General features: G+C 50.5%; 1 protein-coding gene across 4 annotated transcripts in view; it reads right to left on the bottom strand.

Annotated features, from left to right (window-relative positions):
• MSI2 (musashi RNA binding protein 2) overlaps window positions 1–25,685 on the bottom strand; it is a 371,748-nt gene that overhangs the window by 11,266 nt on the left and 334,797 nt on the right. For all 4 annotated transcript variants that reach the window (XM_079131458.1, XM_079131459.1, XM_079131461.1 and 1 more), the window contains exon 11: window positions 15,412–15,474. In XM_079131458.1, coding sequence (XP_078987584.1) covers window positions 15,412–15,474 — 63 coding nt within the window. The remainder of the gene's footprint in view (window positions 1–15,411; window positions 15,475–25,685) is intronic.

Raw genomic sequence — 25,685 nt, 5'->3', positions numbered from 1 at the left:
AGATGCAGGGACAATCAATTTTATCCACAATATATTTTTAAAGCTCTGCTGAAATTCAGGCAATTTCAGAAGAGAAAGGGAAGAATACTTTCAAATGGGGGCGGGGGTTAAGAAAGCAAGGTGTGGGTATTGCTTTTCCATGGTCTCCATATGTGAACGGGTATGTTATAGAGAAGAGCAAACTCAGCCTGGTGATGACATCATGCCAGTCCTGGTGTACCCATGGATGCGTGGCTCATCTTCACACTGCATGGGACACAGTGAGAATCTGCTCACTCATGCGCAGACAGGGCACTCAAGAGCATGTGATGGTCCAAACGTGGTTACAATGATGCCCATCTTATAAGACTTCAGTGTCCACTTGTTTTCTCAAAGTTTAGCCCAGTTCAGACCACCGTGGTTAGTGTTGATGCCTGCCAATCGATGTCAGCAGGTCTCAAGAAGGAAACTGGGCATGAGAACCTAAGACTTGTGGCTAATTCTTTTGTAGGAAGATCTTAGCTTCTGGTGAAGTCACACCTTGCCCAACCCTCAAGAGCTAACTTCACTAACAGTCAATTCTAAAGCCCTCCCATATCACAGTGGTGGTAAAGCCGGGGATTCTCACTACCATTCAGAGCAGTGTCAGTGGAAACATCCAGAACGGACCCATCTGAGGAAGGCTTTGTGGCCAGGATGATATACTTTACATTGAGATACAGCATTCTCTTTACTCCTTGATGCTTTTTGGTTATCAGCCCTGATCAGGGTCTGTGAGCGTGCCTCATGCTCACAAAGAACCATGCTGCGTGGGCTCTGGATGGGCTGGTTGGGAAGGTGGGTGAGCAGAAGATGGAGATCAGTGGCTGATGGCCAACTGCTCATGGTATAAATCCTGGGGATACAACAACCTTCAGTGGACTGGGCCTGGTGGTCAAAGAAACCAGGCTTTTTATCATGAGAACAGAGAAAGAAATTTCTGGAACCAACCTCAGGTTCTTATTTCTCCAAGCTCCCAGGGAACCTAGGGGCTGAGCTAGTTTGCAGGTTTCTAGGAGGAAGAGAGAGGGACCCTGGGAAGGGAACAGGAACAAGATCCCACCTGAGCATCATGGAGCCTGTGGCTGGCACTGGCACGCAAGTTCGCCCTGCTGTGTGAACTGTCTAACAAATATTTATGGTTTGGCTGAAGCAGGGGGAGTTTTAACATGAACATCCTGCTGCTTCTTCCCTAAGTTAACTGAGGGTCCAAGCCTGCACTGGTTAGAACCTGTCAGGAATGGCAGACAAGAAAATCCAGCAGAAACCACAGCAACCTTGTACCACTGCATTAAGTCACCCAACAGTTGGGCACATTACCTGTGGTGACCCAGAGCCTGTGCTTCATCCAGCCCCCTGGGCCCTGAGAATCAAAAGGAAACACCGAGCCTGGTGTCTGGAAATAACTCCCTCATCTCTCTTGAACAGTCTGGTGGCTCCAAGTCAATCCTAGTTCAATTCTGAGAATGTCCCTTGCTTTGACCCGGTGACTGCCTTTGTCCTCAAGACACAACCATTTCTCTAACTTCCCAAAAGAAACAAGTCTGGCTTTGCCCAGCCATTCTCCTGTGCTGCTGTATTTCTGTGTGCTCAGTATTTCCCACTCCTAGTGTCACATCCCTGCCCCTGCCAGAGGGGTCAGATCTTTGCTTAGGTCTTGTGCACATTTTCTGCACTACAAAAATGTTAAAAACACTGTGAAATCCAAGGCTGGGACTCCCGACTTAGGAGATGTGCCTAATGTATTCTCCATCATGATGAAGAGCTATGTAAGAATCAGATGTCATCTCGCAGCTGTTAAGAAGAATGGGGCAGGGAAACACTGCCGACTCGTGGGGGTAGGAGAGGTGAAAGTGAGTGAGACAAGAAGCACCAAGTTTCTAGAAGCTATGGCTTCAGAGGATGCTAGGCTGCAATAACTCAGACTTACCAAGCACCTCTATGTTCCTGTTGGTAGGTACTGAACACCATTGTTTTCATTCACCCAACTTTTAAGTGGGGCTTTATTACCCGTGTGTTAAAATAGGAATCCAGAGTTTGAGAAGCTAGGGAATATAGCCAGTGCCACCCACTGTTTCCGACAGGCCTGAACCCAGCTCTAACATGAAAGTCACTGTGTTACACAGGGAGGGAGCTGTCCCTCCCAGGATCATGGTCTGACATGTTTCTTCTGTTCAGTTGGATCGGTCTTTGCCCCAGAGAAATGGCAAATTCAAGGACAAGGAATCAACTTCCCAACCTTGGAGTGGAAGCTGCCAAGGGCTTGGGCTTGTACTCCATCAGACCCGGGGTTCCTCAAAGTTGGGTGGTGCATGCCAAATGTGAAAGGGGACTTCATCTCTCCTGAGGCCTAGACCTACCTCCACTGTGTCACATCCCAAGGATCAACGAGCTTCAGAGCACAAACAGCCCCCCGTCTGTTGATGGGCAAGGGTGCTGTGAGAGGGAAAGTAAGCCCTGGACAAACCTGGACTCCTGTTCCCCTCTCTCAAAGTGGCTGGACCCAGTTGGGCACAGAGAGGGCTGATCTCAGTGTCAAAAGACTATTCCCCTCTGCTGAGGGCAAGTCCAGTGGGGAGAAGGAATACCCTAGGATGGTTTGGCATTTATTGGCTGTGGCTTCAGAGGATGCCAGACTGGAAAGTCATATCCAACAGCGACTCGCTGCCCTGGGCTCCAGCAGCCAGGGGGTAGGGTGGGGAGGGTGCCCAAGGGACAGCCCCTTGAGGACCTGTACAAAAGGCTTTCCACTTGAGCAGCTCGTCTTTAATGATTACAAAGGCACAGGAGTTTAATCCATTTTTGATGTAAGCACTAATAGCTCTGTGTCCTTGAAGTTCAAAGCGGGTGCATACATGTCACTAATTAGCCAAGCATGGAGCCATTCAGCTTCCTCTCATGTTTCTAATTAGGTCTTTAATAACAAACAAACTCCGACCTTACCAAAAGCCCCATTCGTCAAGACAGTCAAGGAGGGCGGCTGCTTCCCTGTTTGTGGTTGTTTTAGGCTGCCTGTTCCATGTTATAATGCTGCGAATCTCAGCCGGCACAGGCCTATCCTCAAGACGGGCAGGGAAGTCACATGCGAACAAAGACACTTTAGCCCATCCTGGACAGTGGTCTTCCAGGACCTGCTCTGAATACCAATGATAGGCAGGAGAACCCCAGACCCAAGACTGTGGGCTAGAGATCCCGGACCCAGGCAGGAAGGTCTCCGCTGCCTCCTGTTAGAAGAAGCTGGGGTGCCAGTGACAGTCACAGAGATGATGTGAAGCTCAACCTTCAGCAAGAACCAGGTGGCACTTGAGCTTGTGGTTACACACTGGACTTGCCTGGGGCCCACCCAGCCAGATTCTGATTTGAGGGCTCTGCAGTGTGGCCTGGCCACAGGGAAATTTAAAAACTTACCAGGTGATTCTAACATGCAGCAAAGTTCAAAACTACTGCACTGACTCCAATCTCAGGGCTGATTTGCTCATTACCAACTATTTAATAGCTCCATCCCCCCCACCCCCTTTTTGGGTACTAGAGATTGAATCTAACGGTAGTGCTCTACCACTGAGTGACATCCCACCCTTTTTATTTATTTGGAGACAGGATCATGCTAAGTTACTGAGGTAGGCCTGAGCTTGTAATCCTCCTGCCTCAATCTCCCAAGTAGTTGAAATTACAGGCATGTGCTCCTGGGCCCAGCTAACAGGTCCACTGTTACTAACGACAGGCAGACCTTAAAAGTCTCAATCAACTACAAGTAACGATGAAATCTGATGATAGAGTCATCAGATACACACAATTCTGGAAATATCTGGTCCCTCCCATTCCCTTATACATGAAACAATGCATGACTATGTCCAAATGTATCCCCACTAAGTTTCCTATCACTTGGAAGCTCAAAGCTTTCTTTCTCATCACTCCTCTCAGATCTTAAACCACTGTCATTGTCACTGATTTCACCCTCAAGGACAAGAAATTGGGAGCTTTGGAAACAGCAGCAATGCAGAGCTGTAGGGCTGAAATGCCTCCGCCCCTGTCTGAAATCCTCATTTTGAAGAGGTGGCAGCAGAGCTGGAGTGAAGTCTTCTGACCCCCTACTCTTTCTTCTTTCTTCTATGCACTTATGTTGCCTGTTTTTTTAAAGCCATTTTTCATCCTCACTGGATAATCCAAAGGCAACCTCTCCCCCTACTAGGGGGAAGGGTTGTAAGGAAGAGAAGCTCTCAGCCGTTTGGACCTTGAGGGTCAGGACATGGGTAGTGGAGACAATCCCTAAACACAGGGAAATCTCAAGCATGTCATTCCCAACCTGAACTGAATGTACTTTACAAGACAGGTGGGAGGAGAGGAGGCTGGGAGGGGAGACTCTGAAATCCTGGTTACTTCAGTGGAAGGTTTTTAAAAGACGATTGAATGAACCTGGAGCTGAATAAACAAAAGCCAGAAGAAAAATGTGGCAGGGACATAATAGGAAAATTGGCTAGGGGTTTCTTCCAACATTGGTCCACCATTATCTGGTTTTGCTGCTATACTTCTAGTCTTTTATTTGGAGGAGGGCGTGGCCTGGGTCCGTGCCTTACTGACCCCTTGATTTCAGGGCATTCTAGATCCTGTGTGAGACTGTGATGCTAAGCTCTTCTCCCCAAGGCCAGGAAAGCCCATCCTCTCCAGGTTAACTTCAGAAATAACTTCCAAAAAGAGGAGGAAGCAGGGCTGAGGAACCGGGGATGCGGGTAAAGGGACAGGGAAGCAGGGCTGGACCACCTTTCCCAAACACGTTGTCCTCTAACACAGGCACCCAGGTTTGCATTGTTTACCACAGACCTGGACAGACCATTTTATTAATATTAATAAGTAGCCAGGAACAAAGGGCCCCTTTATTTTTAGCTTTCTCTAATTGTGTAGTAATTACTCATCTACAAAACAAATGAACCCGAGCTGGCTGTTGCCATGGTACCCAGAGTCCAGCCTCCCTGAAGGATGACTGGTTGAGAAGTCCACTGAACGCCCCCCATGGACCGCCCCTCTCTCCACCATTGGCCCAAAGAAAAGCCCCAGCAACTGGGCAGCCAATCGCCTCCCAGCACTAGGGCTGGGCTGTGTTTCCCAGCAACCGTCCAGATGCAGCCCTCGCAGCAGTGTATCTGAAGGGATGTTGACTCCTCCCTATGGATACCGTCTGTCTTCCCAGAGAATCTCTCCCTGGTTCCATCCCCTAGTTTTTTTTGGGTAATGGCTAACTTCCTTCAGCCTTGTTTTTAGCTAAAGGTTCCCTTCAAATAATTCCATTAAGGCTGGCTCTCTCTTACCCAACCACACCTCCTCTGGGTCTCCACTGTCTGACTTTGGTCTGAAAGGATTCAGGGACCAGAAGTCAGATCAGAAATGGCAGGCAAAGAAAGCCAAGCAGAATCACACTAAGACTAATAGTAGAAGTGGGTGCAAAAAATACATATAATGCCTTATGAAGCCACTTGTAAATGATTTGGGGTTCTCTCTTAAACATATTAAGGATTGGGAGCAGTTGTGTTTTTTTTTTTTTTTTTTTGGGTATATATTTTAAAGTTGCAGTCTTGTTCAGGCGTTGCCGGGCTGATACAGTGGAGCATCTGATGATAGTGTTTGAGACACATCAAGGCTCAATTCCTATCTCTGCCACCTCAGATAAGATACTATCTTCTCTAAGCTGCAGTTTTAATATTTAAAATGGGAATGGGAATTGGGCATAGTGACGAACGCCTGTAATCCCAGCAACCTGGAAGGTTGAGGCAGGAGGATCACAAGTTTGAGGTGGGCTTTGGCAATTTACTGAAACCCTGTCACAAAATTTAAAAAGCAGGGGGGCGGGGGGGCACGGAGAAGTAGTTCAATGGTAGAATTCCCTGGGGTTTAATCCCCATTGCCAGTATGAGAGTGTGTGTGTGTGTGTGTGTGTGTGTGTATGTGTAAAATAAAAAGGGAATGGGAGTGATAGCGCCTACTTCATGGTGTTATGAGAATTAAACATGGATAAGGTAGGTGGGCTTGGTATAGTACTCATTGCATTCATATAACAGGTAAACCATTATTAACGTATTACTATTATCATTATTTTACTTAAATTGGCTGGACAGCGTCTCTAGCATTCTATCATCCACTTTCAAGATACCTTTCCTTTAAGGCTGCCCTGGCAGGTGTGAATTTTAAGATGCTGGCCAGAACCCTCCCATTCCATGCCATGGAGTGGATTTCTTCATGGCTCTCTCATCCTCTGACAGACCTAGTCCCAACAGCCAATCACAGGAGCTCAAAAGTATTATCTGCCCACTTCCCAAACTGGAAAGGGGATACTCTTTACTAATATTAATAAGCATCCAGGAACAAAGGGCCCCATTATTTTTTGCATTCTCTAATTGCATAGTCATTACTTACCTATACTAAGAATGTGGACGAGGCTGACTTCGCCTCCTGGGCAAGTGATGTCTTATAGGGTTGAGAAGGTTGGTGCCATTCTCAGATATATGTAAAATGTCTTTAAAGGACTCCTATCCCACCTTTCATTAAGAAGAACTCACCAAGCAAGAAAAGAACTTAGGACACGGAACAAGGGAGAGGGTGCCCAGGAAGGGCTAACCAGGCCTGGCTTCCTGGAAGTCTATGCCAGATTTTGAGGAAGCAAAAATAAAGACAGAGAGAAATGAACAGGCAGGAAGGACGAGGGCAGGGGCTGCTATGAGGGCCAAGGAATGGGAACCAATAGCTGTGAGCATAGAATGAAGAACAACTTGTTGGCAGAAGTGAAGCAGAATCACAGGAGGGCTCAGGACACAGCTTGGAGGTAGCACACTCTCCTAGTTCGTGTGAGGCCCTGGGTTCAATTGCAAAAAATAAATATATTTTTTTTAAGAGTCTACCATCTAAGGGAGTCATGGGAAGGTAAGGTGGAGTCCCATCAAGGAGTGCTCTCCTGTCTATCTCTCAATGCCCCACTCCTCTCCTCTTGTTCTGGGTTGCCCAGCCTGAGACCGCTGGCTTAAGGGAGTCAAGATGTTCTCTCTGGGACTGCTGCACAGGTCAGCTTTCCTAGATAATTCTGTCCTTCCCAGGCTCTGTCTGCTGCCATCAAGAATATGAACTTCCTTCTCCTGCCAAAGTGACTCTATTGATCTGGCTTTCAAGATGTTCCAGAACTCGGTTGTCTCTACCCCCACTCTAAATCCCTCCAAGGTCCATGCCATGTGTCACCTTCTGCATGGAGCTTCCCTGCCAGCTGTGTGCCTTCTGGCCCTAACGGAATCCACCTATATGACAAGCTAGCTCTTACATCAATTGTGTAGCTGGTCTTCCTCAGAAGACTGGGAGTTGGTGAAAGGCAGACCACATGGTACAACTCCTCAGCATCCCACCCCAGATGCCAGAGGGCCAGAGTGAACCACCTAATGGGGAAGAGCAAAAGACCCACTGCTCATTGGGTACTTGCATACTGACCTGTATTTGGTGTTTATAATGTATATGAATTATTTCTCATTTGTCTGCCAGTCTCCAATTCTGCCTCTCCAATCTCCCTGGACAACATTGCCAGGGCTTGTCTAACATGCAGATCTGATGTCACTTCTAGGTTTCAGGCCTCTCAAGGCTCCCAGTTACCCATGTGAATCCAGACTCCTTAGCAGGGCACCAAGAACCTCCCGCTCTCTGACCTTATCTGCTTCTCTTCCCTCACTTTCCTTATCTGCTTCTCTTCCCTCACTTTATTTAATTCTCCAGCCAGAATTAAATGATTTGCTGGGCTTCAAATTCACTCTAATCTTCTGGAACATGCTATTCTCCCTGGTCCTTTGGGGAGCTCCCATTTGTCCACTGACAGATGAAATATTCACTGTCCTGTGGAACCTTCCCTGACACCCTCAAGCCAAGCTAATTACTTCCTCCTATGTGTTACTTCTGTACATTGAACAGGTTTCTGTTATTGGTTCTATACCATCATATTGGCATCGATTACCTATTAGTCTCCATGCTAGGCTGGTGGGTCCTCAAGAGCATGACCAGTGCCTGAATTATTCCAGGGCTGTGGTGGACACCACTGGTTATCTCTTCAACACCAATTTCCCTTTTCCCCTCTTATTAGAATACAGTTTTCTTTTGGGATTCCATCTGCCATCACAGTGTAAGAGCCATTCAGTTTAGAGGGAGATGGATCCCTCAATGATTGGTTCCTGTAACCCAGGCCTTAGCCAAGCAACGCTGAGCTCTGAACTTCTGTTAGAATTCTGGACCATGTGATCAACTCTTCTTTAGACAGGACAGTGTGATGCAAGAAACTGCTGCAGCCATTTTGCCACCATGAGGGAAATCAACATCAAGATGTTATTGGAGTTAGGAAGAGAGCAAAAGTTAGAGAATTACATAAAAAGGGCCCTGAACAATCTATACATGAAAGTTACTCTTCTAAGGATCTTCCAGAGTATCAGCAAACAAATCCCCTAAAATATTTAACCACACTGAGCTGGATCTTCTCTTACAGTCCAAAGCACCCTTGAATTGGGGTAAGTGTAATAATAATTGTTATACATTTGATAAATATCTGCTGGAGTTGAACTTCATGGCAGATGGGTCCTGGGCCTGTTCTGTGATCTTTGCCTGAAAGATCAGACTTGAAGGTCTTAGGCTGGAGTCACAGGTGACCCAGAGCTAGAGTGTGTGGCTGCTTGGGCACTCCCCCATGGACTTCATTGCTGCTGTGCCAGGTGTCTGGGTGGCAGGTGAGTCCTTCACCAACAAATATAGCTCCTCCACAAGGCTACTTTCATCTGGGTTTCAATCCAGAGTTCTGCTTGACCAAAGTCTTGCTTTGTAGATAACTACGTGTGCGATTCTAGTTTAGTCATGTGACCATTCTGCAGTCCAGCTTTCTCACATAAAACCAAGCCCCAAACTTCGGCCTTCCTGTCTGTCTCAGGGGATGGCTGTGACAACAGACATGACAGTGTCAACATGATCATCAAAGCTCTGCAGAAATATAAGGAACCATGATGCACCCTGGCTTGTCCTTTGAAGGTGCTCATCAACTGCAGAGGGGTGGACTAGCTTTTGGGACTTCCGGGACCCAGTAATATCCCAACCCAGTGCAGGGTGCAGGGAGTGGGTCTCCTGGTCCCTCTCTAATGTGCTCTCCACGCTTCATGGAGCTGGACAGCTGGGCCTGGGCTCCTGAGCTAGTGTGAGAGAGAGAGGGCCAATGAGCTCAGGGGAGGAGGCAGGGATGTGTCACCCACTGATTTAAAAGACCATTAACATTCCCCCACTCCATTCACTTTAGGATTAACTTATACTTAGGTCTGGGCTTCAAGGCTAGTCACTAATTGCACTAGAGTTGATTTATCAAGTGCACGGTATTTCTATTACAAAATTATTGATTAGAGTTGATGTATTTTATCCTGAACAGGGTTGGTCCGAAAGCCCTTGGAAAATGAATGAAGCTGAGGTCAGCAGCGGGCGCCTGTGCACATTATTAAAAATTCACTGGGGTTACTGAAATCTAGTGCTGGACTCTTTATGGGGAAAAGTCCTAGTCCTCCCAGAAATGGAAATTTTAATGATGAACTGGGATACAAGGTGCCATTCCCCAGAACAAAAGGCAGTGAACTGAAAGCTGTAGGTTCAGGTAAGAACCTTTGGGTAGGTCTGGATGGCTGCAGCAGCTGGTCCTAATGGTCACAGGTTTGCTCTCCCTCTGGTCCACTGTGCTGGCTCTATTCCATGGCCACAGATGTGGCTGCACTCTAGCTCAAGGGCATATCTGTGACCTTACCCCCAGATGGGCCATCCTGGGATCATTTGGCAGGATGCTTGCTGCCAGCTCAGGGAAACTGGGTGGGACAGCAGAGATAGTGCTACCATGTCCCCACCTTCCATCCCCACTTCAGATCTTGGTGATGAGGCACAGGAAAGCCACTTTTAGAAATGAAAGGTATCCATTTCCCTTCTTAAAATGAAGTTGACAGCGGTCATTATCAAGGCAGAAACAACACATCATCTCCTGCAATAGGGACTTTCAGGGAACACAAGTGGATTCTCAGACTCCTAAAGCCAAGAACAGCTCTCTGTCTTTATGTTCCTTGGTTCCTGGAATAGCAAATCCTCAGTAAATGCCTGTTGAAAGCCACAGCTGGGAACCCTGATGCTGGTGCTACAGTGGACCCCAGGAGCAGCAGATCCTCCGGCAACCGGAAGGGTTTCCCAAAGCTTCTCCCCCAGAGCCACATGGAGGACTCAGGCCAGTTGGGAGGGGTGCTGTGCTGTCTTCCGTCCCTACCGGCGCCCCAGCCTTAGGTCAGTGTGCAGCTGCAGCAGCCTTGAAGACTGATCATCCTGGTCATTTCCCTCATGCCCTCACCCCCAGGCCAAGCCAGGAGGACCATTCTTTCCAGATTTCTCTGCCCGGGGCCTCAGTGCCCTCATCCAGCTGGCCTGGTGCACATTCAGTCCCTGTGCATCCTGATTCTGCAGGTGACTGCCAGAGAAGTGCCGCTTCTCTCCACAGGGCTAACATTTCACTTTGTCACTACACATCCTTGGAGGACTTCATGGACTCTGGGACGTTTTGCTGAGTTCTGTCTCCCGTAATACATAACTTACACCCTAAAGGTTCAGATCCCGCCTGTGTCCCACAGCACTGGGTCAGTCACTGACCACCATGGGTTAAAGAGCAGGTTCCAGGGGGCAAGTGCTACCTTACTTGACACCAACTGGTGGAGATGAGGGGCACCTCCAGAAGCTCTGAGAGCCCTCCCTTATGGCAGGGAAGATAGTGTGTCCAATGATGGATGACTACACATGCCCCTAAGTGGAGGGCAGAGGCTACAGGACTGTTCCTATTCCCCTTCCAGAAGGCCTTCCTGGGGAGACAGAGGAAAACTGCAGGTGGCTCTTATTTAGATCTTCCAAGCCCACCTCGCTTCCCCTTCTCACGAAGCTGTGCTGTTATCTCCACACTAGGATGCCATCACTCAGCCCACGGGCCACCCTCACCTTCACCAAACCAGAAGAACCAATGTCATCATCCACCAGGACCTAGGGCATGCCCTGTCTGCAGGATGTGAGCGCTCAGTTCCTTCCCTACCGTGTCTCATGTCCCTCCACCCCAAGGAGCAGACCACACAGACAGAGCTTCCACCCAGGCCTGTATCCCTGAAGGCTGGGAGGGAGCTGCCAAAGAACTCAAGGAGCTGACGGCCTTCAGGGAGGCTTGCTGGTGCACCTTCAGAAATAAGAAAAGATCTGCCGCTCTGTTCAAGAACAGTAGGAAGAAGACGAGAACAAAGAAGGACCTGAAGACTCCTTCCAACCCTGGTACCATCCTCTTTCACTGAAGCTGGACACTCAAAACAGATCTCAGTTGGGAAGGCTAGAGTTGAGGGTGGTGACCCAGTTCTGGACTGGGGGAGTGGGGAGCGTGAGGGGAGGTGGTGGTGGCTGATGGCGAGAACATGGATCCAAGCCCCTTGGCAACATTGAAAATATGGAGCCCCTTCTCTTCCTGGTCCCCATGCTATCCTTCGGACGGCCGGGCTGTGCCGAGCCGTCGGAGACCCTGTAATATCAACTCAACAATGCATGTTCTACAACTACAGCTACAGCTACCGGTACATTGACTACAGTGCATGCATTTAGTCAGTCCCACAGATACATACAATCTAAGAACAGGCAGGGAGGTGTGAAATGTTTTACTGGACAACAGGTGTTTTGGAGTTGTAACTAATAAAAAAAAAAAAAATCGAAAACGAAAGTGTACAAAAAAAGACATTTCTCGAGAGTTGGATATGAGTTTGTTTCTTGAACTGTTTCATCTGAACAAGCAAAAACATGCAAACCAGCTGGTACTAACAGGAAGCTGGACACTGAGAGAGGATTAATAGGTGTGGACAAACCTTCCCGCTGAGCGTGCTCAGAAGAGTGTTTGAGAGGAGGTGTGCAGATCCTAGTGTAAGAGAGGCGGGAAAGTATGCCTCAGAGACACTCTCTCACCGCAGCCCCAACCAAGCAAGAGAAAAGACAACAGAAACATGACTCTCACACTCACCACCAGCATCGGGAGCTCACGTAACTAGATTGGGATAAACTGGCAAGTATAAAGTACAGTAAGGGGTCCTGGCTGGGGCCGGAGATGGGGCGGGGGCACGCCAGGGGGCTCAGCAGCTCTAAGATTGATCCATGGGCCCACCCATAATGTCACCCTGAAATAAAGTAGCCCGAAAATCTGAACCACTTCCCTCACGTTAGGGGGGTGGGGGAGTTGTTTACCAAACTGGATTTCGAATTGGGTGGGGCATGATGGGGCCACTGGAACTGAATGAATACGATCAAAATAAACAAACAAACTCTTGACTGAGCACAAGAAAAGATGATATTTCAAGCTACCAGGTGAAGGTGAAAGAAAAGTGACCACTGATAGTGAAGTTATCTAGGAGTCAGCGGGGACCTCCCTGGTGGGGTCGCCTGAGCCCTGCTCACCTCAGGTTCTGGAGGAATTAGGCAAAGGTGGGCAGGCTGGCCCAGAGAAGTGGGCCGAGGTAGGTGCAGAGCTCAAGGCCCCCTGGACCTCCTACCCTGACGCCACAGCCCTGACAGATACGAGTTGCCATCCAAAGCCAAAACAAAGCTGCCTCCCACCCCACAGCCCTTCCGACCTCAGGAAGGGCCCCCAGTAAGTCATAGTAGAAGGGGGCACAAACCAAAATGGTGGAGCTAGATAAAATAAAAAACAAATAAAGGGCCTTTCTAGGGTGCCCAATCCCTCAACCAAGCCTGAGAGCCTCCGGGGAACAGAGGCCACACTTGCTGCTGTTTGAAGTCACCTGCCAGCTTAGCGTGGTACCAAGTTCCAGGGAGGCACTCAATGGACTCTCTCTCAACAGGCATTGAGCTTGTGATGACCTCTCATCATCAAGCTGCTTGCTCAGGAGGCTGAAGGAGCATCCATATCCCCAGGGGAGGAGTTGGGATGTGTGGAGCAGGGTTGCAGGAGCTGGTAGAGGTGGAACTGGGTCATCAGCATACTGTGAGCCCTTTAGGGCCTGGACTGATGCACACACCCCAAGGAGTCAGTGTGGCTCCTCTCAACTCATAGCAAAGAGCTTTTGCCACTCATAGGTAAGTAATTTGCCAATATGTGAGGCTTGAAGTCCAGGACACTTTCTAGAGGAAAGAAGGTGACAGGCCCCCTACCAGCCAAAATGTGTTAGAAAGGCAGAAAGGCGGAGACCTTTCTTCCCCAGCTTCGTGACCCTGCTCCAGGTCCGAAGGTGGGGCTGGAGGCTGGGGTACACTGTCTACATACAAGCGGGTCAGTCCAGGTTCTGACAATGACAGGCAGCCTAGTCACTACCTGGGGGCACGACCCAAGCCCATAACCCCCAAGCAGCACTTGGGGCTTCCCTGTAGCTTCCTGGGCAAGCCTGCACCCTAAGGGCTGGGCACCTCGCCTTGAGGATTTACCCCTTGCACTAACCCAGGCTGGGGTGGGGCAGGTGGTCTGGGAGCACACTCCTGAATACGATTCACTAACAGTGCAGCGATGAGCATGGCTGACTTTGAATGGCCTGTGGGAGATGTCGCTCCCAATGGAAATGGCTACAAATAAAACACCACTGATCCTGGAAAAAAAAATGTGTGGTTGGAAATGACCTTGGAGGTTAGGAGTTAGAGAATGGGTGGGCGTCCCACCTGGCTCTGGGGTCTGTGAGGAGGGTGGGGGTGGCAGAAGGGGTACAGACTGTGGGGAGACCGCTCTCAGACTCACAAAGAACCCCATGCTGCCCTTTAAACTTGCCATGAAGTCAAGGAGAACAGGGGGGACAGGGAGAGAGGCAGGGTTAATTTTGGGTTAAAGTTTAGTTTCATAATCCAAGTTACAAAAAGAAAAAAAAAAAAAAAAAAAAAAACAACCGATGGAGAAAACAACAACCAACAACACTCAAAAACCTCACGAGGGTTCTTTCTTCATCTTTCCCCCATCCCAGGCACAGGGTGGACTGAGGCTTTTTTTTTTTTTTTTTAATTTTTATTTTTTATGATATCAAAAGCACTCAAGTTAAAAAACCAAACGGAACAGGGAGACACGATGCAGCTGTGCACCCCGCCCTCGGGGCCCGGGGTTGGGGTGAGGGGGACCAAGGGACACTGACCAGAGGCAGGTGGGGCCTTTGGAGACCTGCTAGGACAGGCGGGAGAGGAGGGCACTGGGCTCTCTGGACCTGCCTGCCCACCTGCTGCTTGCCAGCTCTCTGACAAATGCTCCTCAGCAGCCCCCCGAGAATTCCCAGGCCCCCTCCAATGAAAGCCCCACAGATATTTTGGGGGAGTGGGTCCTTTGTAGCTCCGAGGCAGTGCCAGTTTGCATGGAACGGATTTTTACTGATGTTTTTCTAATGGCCTCACTGTGCCAGTTTCTCATCACCCAGGGTTTGGGTTCTTGGCATTTGCCCTCCAGGCTTTTAACGCTCCATTTCCTGGTCCCCTCGCAGCACCCCTGCCCTGCCCCCCCACCTCCTCAGAGCCCTGTTACATCCAACTGCACCACTTCCCCATGCTCCAGTGCCCTGCCTCAGGAGAGGGGACAGGGAGAGAGCTGCAACCATGGCTACTCCGTTTAGGGAGGAGCAGGGAGGTGGAGGGAGGCTGGGGACAATGGCTACGAGGGAGCCCAGCACAGGGTAGAAGCCCTGGCACCTTCGGAAGGCAGAGGGCACGGGGCAGGGGGTGCCTCTGATCTGATCTCACAGTGGCTATTCCCACATCACTTGTAGGATGCTCCAGAGCTCTTAAGAGGTTGAATTTAGAGACTAAAGGGCTGGGGCAGAGAAGGCCTCGATCCCCTTGGCGGCTGAGAGCCCAGGGAGCTTGCTGAGAAGGATCTGGGGGCAGCATGGACTCCAGGAAACAGCAGCTCCATTCCTTCACCGAGGTCAAGGGCTGGCCCCGCATCGGCCTTCGGAGGTCTGGGGGTTTAGCCAGAGCAGCAAGCCCACCTGCCGAGTACAGCAGGATCCCAGAGGACAACCTTGTACCTCTCTAGCTGGGTCAGAGGTCAAAGGCAGCCAAGGAGGGTAATGCCCACAGGTGTCCAGAAGCCAGTCCTCAGGTGAAGGAGTGGTCCACAGTCAAAAGGAAGCTCAGTTTTCCTTTGCCAAAGGGAGCATAAGAGTCTACCTTCGGTTTGCAGTGTCATGACCGTGAATGACCCTTGCGGGGAGCTGCCCTGGGTGGCCAGGCTCACCCATGCCTCCCTGTCCCCACCCCCTCCCCGGGCCGTGGTGAGGGGTGTTGGACAGATGCAGCCACACAGACCCAACAGGGCCTTTACCTTCCCCCTGCACACTGGGCATGCCTGGGAGCCGCCTGCCCCATACACCTTCCTACCTGATCCTCGAGCCGCCGCCACTGCCGCCGCCGCCACTGGTCCGTAAGCTGCTGCCGGGAAGCCTGGGGAGAGGGAGGGGTCAGAATCAGGAGGGAGCCTGGCAGGGCCCGGGGCAGACCTCTCGCAGGGCTGCCTGACTCCAGCTGGCACACAGGGAAGGGGCTCGTGGGCAGCTTTTGGGGTGGGAGGAATGGGCACAGGTCAGTGGCTCTTGGGCTTCTGGAAGGCACAGCAGCTTTGGGTGTGTCTGCCTCTTACTCGCTTCTCAACACAGAAACTGTTCCGGGAGGGCACATAATACCTCCCAAGGAGGAACTTTCTCTTGAGAACCCGGCTGAGCTGTCTACTACACAGACACTTGGTGACACCCCCCCCCCCGCCAACCTCAGGGCTTGTCCAGAGCTGGCCATGCATAGCTGGCCGGCTCACTGCTCCTTGCAGGGATTCCCAGCCGTGTGATCAGCAGGAGCCACTTGGGATGGCCTTTTGACAGAACAGGCACCTTGGCCAGGAGATGGATTAACTCCAGCTGTTCTCCAAAGGTTCAGCCACCTTAACCCTAGACTTGTCAAAACTTCACGTCAGCAGTGTCAGCCCCAGACCCGAAGGGTTCCAGGAGACTGTGTGCACATGGAGCCAGACGCGGGAGTGTCCAGGGCTCTAGGTGGAATGCGCCCTGTGCCTTTGTGTGCTCTTTCTCCATGTTTCCCTCTCCAGAGGCAATTATGGGGACTTAGATGTGGCTCTTCTGTCTGAGCCCCAGGGTCAGATGAAGCTGGCTTTGGAGGATCTCCTTAGGGGGACTCTGGAGTCCTTACTGGTCAAGGCTTGCATTATCTAAAAACACACTGGGCCACAGGATTAAAAGTCAGGAGGCCAAGGCACATGGCTACAGAATGTCCAGGTGAAGGAAGCAGCAGGCTAAGTCCCCTCCCCTCAGCTCCTCTGTCACTAGCATGTGCACACACAGCTATGCACTGGGATAGACAGAGATCCACTTCTACACACAAAGACAAACATCCTCTGCCCTTAAGCAGACACTTGGAGGCCTTAGCCCAAGACCCATTTCCAATGGCTGTGGTTTTTAATGATGTGCCAGGAGCCAGCCACAAACTCAACAACAGCCCCCAACAGAGCCACTCAACTTTAGCCACTGAGCCTTTCCAATAAGGGATTTCTATAGGATAAGAGGGAGGAAGACATGCACCGTTGAGGGGAGGGAGCAGAAGAGGAAAAAGGAGAGAGACACCCTCCAAACAGAGCGAACTAGAAGCCCACTAAACTCTAGGACTACTGTCCCAGCTACGTGGTACTACTGAGGGGAAAGAAATTCAAAAGGGAGCAAGCTACTCTAAAAAGGTCAGGCTAAGCTACTTAAAATGTCAATGAAAAGAGACATACTTGCATTTAAATATGGTAATAGGGCTGTTGAAGGGGGAAAAAGAAAGATCCAGGTGAAATACATGTACACAGTTGTCCCAGACTGGGAACAGCTCTCCCAGCTCCCCTGAAGACTGTGCCACCCTGCCTGGGGGCTGCTCCCTTCCCCAGAGGCAGCAGGAAACCCACTGAGCCCAGGATGGGACCCTCCTCCCCACGAGGGTGTGGATGCTGGTAGGAACTGCTGAAGGAAAATAAGTTATTAGTCAAGTTATTTCTCCTCGTCCCAAGCCCAGTCCACACGGGCGCCTGCTCTGAGCCAGGCTCACAGTGCACTTGGGGAGGAAGGTCAAGTTTTTCTTCTGCCCTTCTTACCAGGGCCTTGAAACAGAAAGTCGACTTGGAAGTAAGAAAAGGTAGTGGCTGAGTTGGGGAGTGTGTTCAATAAGAAGACATATGAATAAAAGGTCTGTGTCCCAGAGTTGAGCATACTTTGGACAAGAAGTTGAAGAGAAAGAATTAAAAACCTTATTCAATAAAGGAACCCATCCTCCATAGTGTCACATAAAGGCTCCTCTTGGACCCTGGGCACCAGACACTGCTAAGGGCCAGAATTTCCCCACAGCCATCAAAACGGAAGGTGACCCGGGCTCTGGGTGAGAAGAGGTGGCTTCAAGTGGAGGAGACCATCCTGTCTGCTCCCACAGCCGCATGGCCCGCAGCTCCACGGGCACCATGCTGCCCAGCCCCTTTCTTCTGACACACCAGGACCACTGGCCCCCAACCACGGCTCCCTGGGAATAGGAACATCCCTAGGGAGGAGACAGTGCCAGTGAGCATCCTGTACCAAGGTGTCCTGCTTTGTTAGGCCATCCAGCCTCACTGGTCACCTTTCACCCCAGATGTTCTCCCTGTGACCTGGCAGATGGACTAACAGGGGATGGTGTGCTAGGTGTGTGTTGGGTGAGCTGTGTATGTGTCGGGAGCATGTTTTGTGTTGTGTGTGGGACGTATGTAGATGTGTGTGGTGGGTGTGGGTTGGGGCTGTAGATGTCAAGCATTATGGTGACTTCAGCCTGAAGCTGCTGAAGCCCTTTGTGCTGGCAGGGGCAGAGGCACAGAGGACAGAAGCCTGGCTGGGGCAGGCCAGGGGAAGATTGCACGTGTGCAGGGTGGCAGGGGTGGGTTTAGGTAGGTAGTCTGGCAGGGATGAGGGCTTCTATCAAGGGTGCAAGCAAAACTGTGACAGAGCTCTCTGGCCCATGAGGGTTCACAGTCATTGCAGCACCCCATGGCCAGAGGAGGGAGGACCATCACACTCTATTGCTGAGAATGGAGAGGGATCTGTCCCCCATGCAACTTGTCTGGCCAAATTCATAACAGGGGGCAACTGGGCTGCTCCTCGTGGGGCAGCTGAGCGCAATAAGTAGCTAAGCACAGATTAGAAACCTATGTGGGTTCAAATCCTGGCTCAGTCACTTACTGTGTGACTTTGGGCAAGTTGCTTACTCTCTCTGTGCATGAATATGTCTATCTGTATGGGGTGAATAATGATATTAACGCAAGATTAACATATGCAAAGTACTCAGTTGAAAGCCTAGCAAGTTAGCTTAAACGAGCCTTAAGCTGAAGCTTATCAACTCTCTGTCCAGCCACCAGCCCCGTCTTCAAGGGATCTTGAAGGGAGATCTTCTCACTTCATGGGACTCTTCCCATGGCATGCTCAGATGGCCATAAGCACACAGAGGCCTGAGTTCCTTATTGGTAGCAGTGGACTGTAATCCATTATGATGTCCCAACTTCATGATGTCATTAAAGTGGAGCTGAATTTCCCCAGCTCCACATGAGAGCATGCATGTATCCTCCTTAGTTCTACCAATGGGAACTGGGCCAGGCAAACCAGCATGGCCTGGTACCTTCCATGTTAGAAAGGAGGAAAATGTTTTGCTGATCAAATCTCAGAGGGTCTGTAGCCCCAGCCTGGCTGCCTGGACTCAGGAATGCAGAATGTACCTCCTGTTTGGGAACTTTCCATTCAGAGAAAGGATGCCTGGGTACAAAAGAATAAGGTGCTAATGGTGGAATTCCAGGCATGGACAGGCTGTCTTTGGTTAATGGGGTCAGACCCAAAGACCTGTCTTGCAAGTCAGAAGCTCCTTTACCCTTCAAGTGGGTACCAGAAGGTGTCAAAGTCTGGCTGACCCCTGCTTTGCTGTGTGACTTGGGTACAGCGCTTCACTTCTCTGGGCCCTGAGCAGCTCCTCTCTGCTTCAAGGAGGGTAGGCAAGATGGCCTCTACAGCCCCTTCACCTCGGCCTTGCCCAGGTCTGTGTAACAGGATGGCGAGCCTAACTCTTGCAGGGCTGATGATTTGTGACCTAACAAGTGACATCATGAAAGATGTCACCATCTCACTGACAGCAAATGACACCCTTTGATGGACTTTTTGGAGCAGTGATGCTTCACTGCTGATCAGAAGTCAATAGGCATTTGGGGGTTCTGTTCTTTTTTTTTTTTTTTTTTTTTTTTTTTTTTGAATTATATGATATAATACTTGTGCTGCTTTTTTATTGCTTCTGTGAAACTTACCGGTTTTTGCCTTACCTAAGCACAGTTATTTTTATATACATATCTTATTCTCTTGTGGGGTGACAGACTCTTCTAGGGCAGGGACTCAGTCACATGTCCCACTTAGGCTCCAGCTCAGAGTCTGCCCACTGAAGTCTCTCCCTGCGCACCAGTTGACAATGGGCAGAACCCGTTGACGCAGGGAAGGAGTCAGGGAGTTTCTGCTAAGGGTCAAGCGCAGCAGAAGGCAGCACCACCCGCTAGTCTGGCGGCCTCCCCTGTGCCAGAGTAGCCAACTCAGATTTCCGGGAGTGGCTGGAGAGTGGTGGAACCAGTGGAGGGTGCCAGGGCTAAGGAAGGGGAGTGCCCAGCCCTGTCTAGGCACCAAATTCTCACCCCTAGGCTGAGAACACCCGGAACCACCTGGGAGCTGCACAGGTGGGTCAAGTTACATTGCACATCTGTGCAATCTGTCACCACCTCCACCTGAGAAAGGAAGGGGCCTCCTGAGAATGCAATGGGGGATCTAATTACTGTGATCAGTTTCCTGTGACAGCCACTGCAGAGGTCCCTGTTCAGAGTAGAGGGTCCCGGTCCTGCCTGGAAGATCTTCAACAACTCAGATGCCCTGGCCCCACCTAACTGACAGAATCAGGGGGGGGCCCAGGTCTTTAAAGGCCTTTCAGAGGATTCTGATGCCAGTGCAGGCAGACAATTCCCTGACTGTGAGGACGCTATGGGGGGCTTTACTTCAGCAAATGCTGTCATCTCGCTGGGGATTATTAGGGCATGAGCCTTTCTCTCCGTCTCCTCTCCCCTTCTTGGTATGACAAGACACTGGCCTGGGGGTGCTGCCTGAGGTCTGGTTCTGGCTCAGTCGATACTTATTTCCATGACTTGGGATGAGTCAGTAGACCCTCTGTGCCCTTCTCAGAAAGAAGAGATGAGAAAATGTTGTGGCTCCTTAAGGCTCCTAAAGATGTGATTTTGAGGGTAATCGTTATAAAAAAAAAAAGTCCATTACAAACCATTTTCCTTATGCTGTGCTTGCTGAAAACACTCTCCGCCCCCTTCCTCCAGCACGCCCAGCATCTCCCCACCAGCAATTTCTATAGATGGTTCAAACATTCTTGGCTAAATCTAATGTTGCTTCACTGAATCCAAACACTAAAAAAATAAGCAACCAAAAGAAGAAACTGTCACCCAGAATGTGGGAAACATGTCCTACAAGAGTTTGGAAACACTACCATCTGTCAATCTGGCTGGCCCAGGATGCTCCCTCCTCCTGGGAGGCCTGCCTAGGGTGCAGGGCTAGTTCTTTTATGGGAACGCACAGCTCTGACTTCTTGGCAGAGAAAAGGGCGTGGTGGGTGTCAGTGGGTGAGGCCGGAAGAAAGCAGGGTGACACACGTTTGGAGTAGGAAGATCCAGGATTTGCATTGGAACAGAGAGTCTAAAGAAGAAGCAAAACCGATCACTAAGAGGGCACATTTACCTGATCAATGTAACGTTTCGCTTTGATGCAAACTGATGTATATGTCCCTTTGAAAAATAACAAAATGAGCCCCAAGTTCTTCACATTCAAAATAGGAATCTGACTTGAACACGCCTTTTTAGGAGTGAGCCCAGCTTTTACAGAGGTTACTAACAGCTCCACCTCGTGAAGACCCCTGGACAGAAGAGAGGGTGCAGGCTGCTGCTTGGGTCAAGGGGATGCTGAAGAGAATATGGGCTGGGGAGGCCTCATCGTCAGCCCTTGGCTACAGCTGAGAAAAAAAGTCATTTGGAACCTGGCGACTGTCCCTCTGGAAGAAGATGGGGTTGAGGGGGTCGGCAAATGCAAAAGCCAGGAATGCCTGCCGGCAGGGTGAGGCTGCTAGTTTGGGACTGGCTGGTTCCTGATCCTCCCTGCTTTCTATAGGAGGAAAGAGGCTTCACAGTCCACAGACCTTAAAATAGGAAAACAGAGGGAGAGCTGGGCGTGGTGGCGCACGACCATAATCCCAGCCAGTCAGGATGCTGAGGCAGGTTGGACTGTACATTTGAGACCAGCCTCAGCAACTTAGTGAGGCCCTGTCTAAAAATAAAAAGTAAAAATAAAAATAACAAGTAAAAATAAAAATAACAGCAATTAAATGCTCCTGGGTTAGGGTTAGGGGCTCCAACTGTGGGACGGGGTCCCAGAACCCCACTGCACACAAACTACTCCTGGGAAGGAAAAACAACTGGCTGATGATAAGCTGGGCCTTGGGTAAAGGGGGCTATGGCTCATGTGCCAGGAAAGTGGGGGACCTGTGCCTGGGAGCCCTTAGCTACCCCAAAGGTTGCTTAAAGATGGAGGCAGCCATCAAAAGACTCAGCCCTCAGGGAGAGGAGTGTGGGGTGGCTATTCCAACTAACTCCCTTCTTCAAGATGGGGGTGGGGAGAGGAAAGAGAACAGGGGTATTCCCATGACTGATCTGGCTTCAAGTTCTCACCATTCCATTCTACTCAGTTGAAAACACCACTGAGCTGGGCCTTGGGACACATGACAAAGACACAACACAGATTCTTCAAATTCTCTCCAGCTATGACCTACAGAGTTGGGGGGAGGGGACTAGTCCTTGACGTTGGAGGACCTAGAGAGATCCAGCCTGATTCATCCTCAGCCTGACCGCCAGGGCCATGGGCATGAGTGAGTCTTGAGGATCAGTCCAGGACCAGCCTTGGGGATGCAGGCTCGCGATAAGGGTCCCTGGTCCTACGCTGCTCAGCGCAGTTCTCTCTCCAGCAGGACATCAAGGGTGAAGATGGCTACGTGGAGCTCACTCTGAAACTGGCCCCCACTGCCTTGTGCCTGTAGTCTGTGGCTCTGGGCCAGCCCAGGAGCACCCACATCCCCACAGAAGGAACCTCTGCCTTATGTGTCTGAGACCAAAACCTGCAAATTGAAGGGATTTCAGACTGCAGTTTCTAGGGAGACACCAGCAGACTCTTTGGAGAGTTTTTTTTTTTTTTCTTCCAGCATCTCCCTACCCGACTTTTCATAAAAACATCAATTTTTGATTTTGAGACATTCTCCCAACTACCACCAATGGTGTCAGAAAACCACAGCTGTGACTACTGTCCCTCTAGAGCTCACAGTTCAGGTGGCGGATACACTGTTTCCCAATTTCAAATGCCAAATTGCCGAAGAGTCAAAATCTTGCTTCCCACCAGGGGGTTTCTCAGGGAGCCATTTCCATCCTCAAATCCCTGGGGCTCCGCGACAAGCCTGCTACTTCCCTCTGCTCCATTCCACACGGGCTCCCCCGCGGATCTGTCCCAGCTGGACTCCCACCACCAGACCTAAAGAACCTACCTCTGCCACCAGGACAGCCAACGCTCAAGGCCTGAGCACCCAGCACTGCATGCAGAAAAACCCTAGGTGCCAATCTTGGCTCTATCATGGGTAAGTGAGTAAAGAACACCTCCCTTGCGACATCGAGACCCTTTGTCCCTGAGCCCTGTTTCAGGAACCGACAGACAGAACACCCCTGTACTGAACACCGGCTTGGAGTCTGGGGGTCAGTGTCAGTGGTGGGGAAGTTACAGGGGGAGGGGCAGGGGAGCAGCTATTTGCAACTAATATAGAGATACTTAAAAATTTTGAGAGCCAGTGGTCAGCCAACTGCCCACCAGCCCTTGTTGAAAGGGTGGAGGGAAGATCGGCCTCCTCTATGCCTGGCTTTCCTCACCTTGAAATAAAGGACTCGGCCTTGAACATGAGAAAGCAACCAGGACACTAATAACAGTACCTGTGCCACCTAAGAGTGCTTCCTACGGTGAGAAGTTTCCTGCATCGCCTCGCTCCAAGAGCTCGCCAACTCTCTGACAGATGCAGGGCTCCGGCCCAGGGAGGTGAAGGAGACAGTATCCACTCTGGTTGTGAGATGCTAAAATCCCATCTCTCACACTTCCCCCATGAGACCTGAAACAGGTTATTTATCGCCCCTCTCCGTCACCTTTTCCTCCTTCCTAAGGCCTCTTTGTAGGGCTGCTGCGAGGGTTCAGGGAGATGAGAGCATTAGGTGCTTGGCACAAGTGGTCTAATAACTTTTATTCCTATTATTATTGTTATTATTGCCCAAGGTAACAGCAGTGGAGCTGAGCAATCTCAGAGAAATCCCTTCTGTGCTTCCTATTCTAAAATCCTATTAATTTGCATGACATCTGGGCTTTAGGAGTGATAAGGGCCGTTGTATCTCAAGTGCAAACTAACCTTGGTGGAATCACGAGGCAAGGGTTTTAAGGGTTCAGGGAGGGCCTGCCTGAGGTGGCCATGGACCTGGGACACGGATGTGGACGTGGATTTCAAGCCCTGGTGCTTGTGCCTGTCAGCTGGGTTGGCAGTCTCCGCCACCCTCTAGCCCCAACATGCTGTCTTCCCAACGGTCCTCCCCAGCTCCTCCAGGAAGGCTGAGGCCAGAGGAGCCTTTCTGGATGCTTCCATCAAGTAGAATTCTGCTTGCTCTTCTGCCCCTAATGAGTGACCTATACAAGCCGTAAAGGCAGAGGCTTATCTTCACGGTCACTAAAGGACAGGACCTGTGCTGTGATGGGTGCTCAGTAACCCTGTGCTCTCAGGGGGTCGAGGGATGGTGGAGGGAGGCAGGCTTTGTAAGGGGGTGGGGAGAAGGTGCCTTCGCCTGCTCCTATTCTTACCTGAATCGCAGCAGCATGTTCAAAGCTGGTATCTGAGGTCAGAAACCTGGCGAGGCCCTGAGCAGGATCACCAAGAGATCACTTGAGCAGGCCTAGTCCAAACCTTCCCTACAAAACTAGGGTGCCCTGGGCCAGCCAAATACCTTTCTCCCCGCAGGAGCAGCACAGGGTGCACCCATCTCTCCCTCCAGGAATGAGTAGGTCTGGAAAGGCTTCCCACCTCAAGGGAAGGCAGCTCTGGCCGGCCAGCACCCAGCGCTAGCACCTGTCATTGGTACTGATAAAGGCCAGTCAGGGAGCACACTCCTATGGGAAAGGTGAGTTCAGCATCCCTGCCTTGCAAAGTGTCTGCCCCTGAGGCTGGGGTCTTATTTGGCTTTCCAATGCCAGTCTGTTATACCGCTGTCTTGGCCAAGGTACAAGGACAGCATCTGCCCAGATAAGGTCCACAAGATCAACAGAGACAGGAATGTGAGGGAGAGAGGACACGTAGGGCCTTTGTGACTTTGCATCTGGAGGTCTAGGGAACCTGGAATATCCTTTGCTCACCATCTGCCTGCTAAACTTACACTGTGCTTTGAGATGCAGCTCAGGTGTCACCTATGGCTGAATGTTTCTGTCCCACCAAAACACATGTTGAAATCCTTACCAAGCTCATAATTTTGGGAGGTGGGGCTTTGGGGGGCCAGTTTGGTCATGAATGTGGCCCCTCCTGATTGAGATTAGCAGCACCCTTATAAAAGAGACCCCAAGAGAGTTCACTAGGGGCTTCCACCAAGAGAAGACACAATGAGAAAATAGCCAGCCGTGGACCAGGAAGTGGCTCTCACCAGACACTGACTGCTGGTGCCCTGATCACAGACTTCCCTGACTCCAAAACTGTGAGGAACATATTTCTGTTGTTTATAAATATTCTGTCACAGCAGCCTGAATGGACTAAGACTTTGTGCCCTACTGAAAGTTGTCCTGGCATAGCCGGGGGCTTCCCCCTCTACACTACCGGCTTATGTACTGCCACCATGGTGCTGGTCAAAGCAAGAGGACATCAGGGCACTCATGGAAAGCTCCTCAGGCTCTGAGCTCCGTGCTTCCTCGCTCAGTGTCCCTGTACCCTGGAAGGCCCTGCTTGGGACAGGTGCTGATGATTGTCTTCACTGTGCACTCTTGCCCTGACTGCAGGGACAGGAAGCAGAAGGGGTGACCCAGGCAGCTAGGGTCAGGGGACCCAGGCTGACCTGAACTCAGTGGAGAAGTGTCTGAGCAGGACTCTTCAGCCTGGGCAGGAGGGAGCCTTTAACTATTCTGAAGGCAGGAGCTGTCCCCCCGCCTCAAGCCAGGCACCGTTATCTGCCCAGAATTTCATACTCTGAGTAATTGATGGGTTTCGTTGTTTTGTTTTTAAGCTGCAGGCTTTCACTTGCCTTTGCTGATGGAAATGAAAACTGAAGGCTTGAAGAAAGGTGATTAAGTTCCTGCTGGCAGATTTAATGGGGACTTTGAGACTGGTGGTGCAGACACCTAAGAAGGTATGGGAGCTGCAGACAGTAGCTGAGGCCTGGGTCTCAGCCCCACCCACAGCCTCCAAGGAGTCTCTATTCCTGGTGCAGAGCAAGGATCTACAGCCCTGCCAGGCAGATGAGG

This window comes from Sciurus vulgaris (genome assembly GCF_902686455.1).
Source record: "Sciurus vulgaris genome assembly, chromosome: 3".
NCBI lineage: Eukaryota > Metazoa > Chordata > Mammalia > Rodentia > Sciuridae > Sciurus > Sciurus vulgaris.
The sequence above is the reverse complement of the archived record's forward strand: the minus strand, read 5'-3'. Positions and strand labels throughout refer to the sequence as shown.